This window comes from Octopus bimaculoides, chromosome 5 (assembly GCF_001194135.2).
Source record: "Octopus bimaculoides isolate UCB-OBI-ISO-001 chromosome 5, ASM119413v2, whole genome shotgun sequence".
In the NCBI taxonomy this organism is placed as follows: Eukaryota; Metazoa; Mollusca; class Cephalopoda; order Octopoda; family Octopodidae; genus Octopus; species Octopus bimaculoides.
In genome coordinates, this window is record NC_068985.1 from 97,363,250 (window position 1) to 97,366,222 (window position 2,973).

Here is a 2,973-nt window from a genome sequence, read left to right on the forward strand (position 1 = left end):
TATTCAGCTGAATAGACGTCAGTGATTGGTTGAAATTACAGAAATACGACAACTTTAACATGAAATAACTTGCGATGTACAATTTTTTGTTAAGAAGGTTAAGAGAAGAAGTTGTTTTATATGACACATTCTACCAGTGTCCCAAGTTTGAAAGTGTTGCCCGTCAAATCATAAGGATCCCATAGTTCTCGGGGATATTCAGCGTGACACAGTGTGACAAGGCTGATCCTTTGAATTACTGGTACAACAGAAACGGGAAGTAAGAGTGAGAGAAAGTTGTGGTTGAAGAGTACAGCAGGGTTCGCCACCATCCCCTGCCGGAGCCTCGTGGAGCTTCAGGTGTTTCCGCTCAATAAAAACTCACAACGCCCGGTCTGGGAATCGAAACCGCGAGCCCACTGCCCTAACCACTGGGCCATTGCGCCTCCATATTTATGTACGTACGTGCATATAAAAGACAATGTTTGTACGTGTGTGTGCGAACGTGTTCGGCTTTATGTATTTGAATTAACATACACACACACACCTGAAACACACACTTGCACAGTGTATGTATTTGTAAGTAATATTCGTAGCCACTTTAACAAGGCTGACCGTTCGCGTGGACTCTACTGCGATATTTTAACCCCAAGGGGGTATCTCCTCTAGCTGGTTAACGATGAGCAACTGCATCTGATAAAATTACGAGCATCTAAGCGAACCCCTTCTTTCTACTGCTCGCAATATTATCGGATGCAGTTGTGCCTCGTTAACCAGCTAGAGATGTCTTCTTGGGGTTAAAATATCGCAGTAGAGTCCGCGCGAACGGTCAGTCATCTTAAAGTGGCTACGAATATGAATTGTCAGTACAACTACTGCGTTGATCTCTTAGGTTTTAGAACTAGCATTTTTGCTTATGTATTTGTGTATGTAAGTATAGATGAAAGATGTGTGTGTGAGTAAAGCAGAACACGCTTACACACATACATGGTGCGAACGTATGTTTCCCTATTTAAATCATAGATGTGAAAGCCAATGAATGGGTGAATCTGTGAGCACGAGTGCTAGCATGTGCTTCACTTTTTCGCCTTCCTCATCTTCCTCAAAGCAAATGTCGTCCACAACAGGATATGAATTTATATATAAATAAGTAAATAAATAAAAATTGTTTACGGAAGTTGCCGAACATTCAGCTGCAAGAAAATTTACAAGGTTGAGACCATTTATTTTATTCTTTTACTTTTTACTCGTTTCACTCATTTTACTGCGGTCATTTTAGGCGAACAAATCAACCCCAGGACTTATTTTTTTGTAAGCCTAGTACTTATTCTATCGGTGTCTTTGTCGAACCGCTAATTTACGGAAGCTTGTGGGTGGAAATCAAGCTTCTTAGCAGAGAGCCACTCTTGCGCCTATACTGTCAACTGGTTACTTAAAAAAATTTTTTTTTTTTTTTTACACATTATGTGTTTGAACTTCGAGAAAATAACTTTGCAAGTTATTTTCTTTCAAAATTACAGAAGAATTAAACAGAGGTGATGTGTCGTTACAGAACGACGTTTCCTTGTTCGCAAGTCGTCGTTTTCCGCGGTTTGCTATTCTGACACGTTTCTGTTTATTCATACACTTTTCAGTCAACCATGGACTACACAGATGCACGACGTGTTGACGGTATATTTTTTAAAGAGAGAAACCCCGATTCACAACCTGAAGATGTTGAAATGGTGTCTGTTGAGGAAAGTGGCGAATCTGTAAATACCAGATATGACATGGATCGTAATAAAAAGAATCTGGCTTTAATAATAAATAACGAAAAGTTTGACAAATCGACAGGAATGTCTAGACGAGAAGGAACCGATGAAGATGCATCGGCGATTAAACGGACATTGGAGTCGTTGCATTTTAAGGTGATTAACCGCAAGAATTTATCAGTGAAAAGCATGAAACAAATCTTTTTGGATATATCTATGTTGGACCATAGGAACCATAATTGTTTCGTTTGTGTTATATTGAGTCACGGCGAAGACAATAACTGGATATATGGCACTGATGATAAGGTAAAACTTGACGATTTAGTGGAGATGTTGCTTCCTGAAAAATGCCCAGGTTTAATAGGTAAGCCAAAACTATTCTTCATACAAGCCTGTCGGGGAAAGAAACGGGACAGTGGTGCAATTATGCACGATTGCGGCGATGTTAGAGTCGAATATCAAAATGTCAAATCTCACAAAGTACCATTTTGGGCAGACGTGCTTCTGGCTTATTCCACTGTCCCTGGATTTTACTCCTATAGACGTCATACGATTGGATCCTGGTTTATTCATTCATTAGTCCACATTTTAGAAAAAGACGGAGACCGACTTGAACTGCAACAATTAATGATTTTGGTAAATCGTAAGGTTGCCTGTGAATATGAGCATACTTCCACTAAAATGAAACAGGTTCCTTGCATAGTAAGCATGTTAACGAAAGAATTATACTTTTTCAAGTAAAATATTTCCTCTTCTGTCTCTTTCCATATACACGCACACTCTTGTTATTTTGTTATAAGTTTCAGCCCTAAGGCTGTGAAAATGCCAAATACTGTCTATTTCTGTTAATATTTAGTAGAGGTAACAGAGTTACTGAAGGTCCGAGTGTTTTGTCGTTTTATAAGTGCCAACACGCGAAACTTTCCCGTCTTGAGTTACTCTTCTACTAAATAGCAATAAAAATACATACATAAATATATATATATATATATCTCGCTTTACCCCTCTCGTTCTTCCTCTGTTACTACTACGTATCTCTTTTTCCCCCTCGTTTTTCCTCTCTTTCTCTTTTCCTCTCGTTGCTCACCTATTCTTCTACTTCCTCCCTCTGTTTCTCTCTCTTCCCTTTACACCGGCATGGTCACATGCTTCCGGTCAATAATCCTTTCCTTCCTTGGCTTTCGCCAAGCAACGCACGCACCACTTTGTCCCTCTCGGGTCCGTGCCTCATCGCGTTCTTACA

General features: G+C 39.7%; 1 protein-coding gene and 1 long non-coding RNA gene across 2 annotated transcripts in view; one reads left to right on the top strand and one right to left on the bottom strand.

The window, feature by feature from the left end:
* Window positions 1-2,973, bottom strand: part of LOC128247815 (uncharacterized) — a 14,695-nt gene that overhangs the window by 8,723 nt on the left and 2,999 nt on the right. The gene's annotated exons all lie outside the window — the stretch shown is intronic.
* Window positions 832-2,967, top strand: LOC106869280 (caspase-3-like). The gene has a single exon (XM_052967856.1). The coding sequence runs from the start codon at window positions 1,620-1,622 to the stop codon at window positions 2,469-2,471; it is 852 nt and encodes a 283-aa protein (XP_052823816.1). The 5' UTR covers window positions 832-1,619; the 3' UTR covers window positions 2,472-2,967.

What these genes read in the sequence shown, in the direction of transcription:
- LOC106869280 (XM_052967856.1), top strand. Translation starts at nt 1,620, where the DNA reads ATGGACTACACAGATGCACGACGTGTTGACGGTATATTTTTTAAAGAG.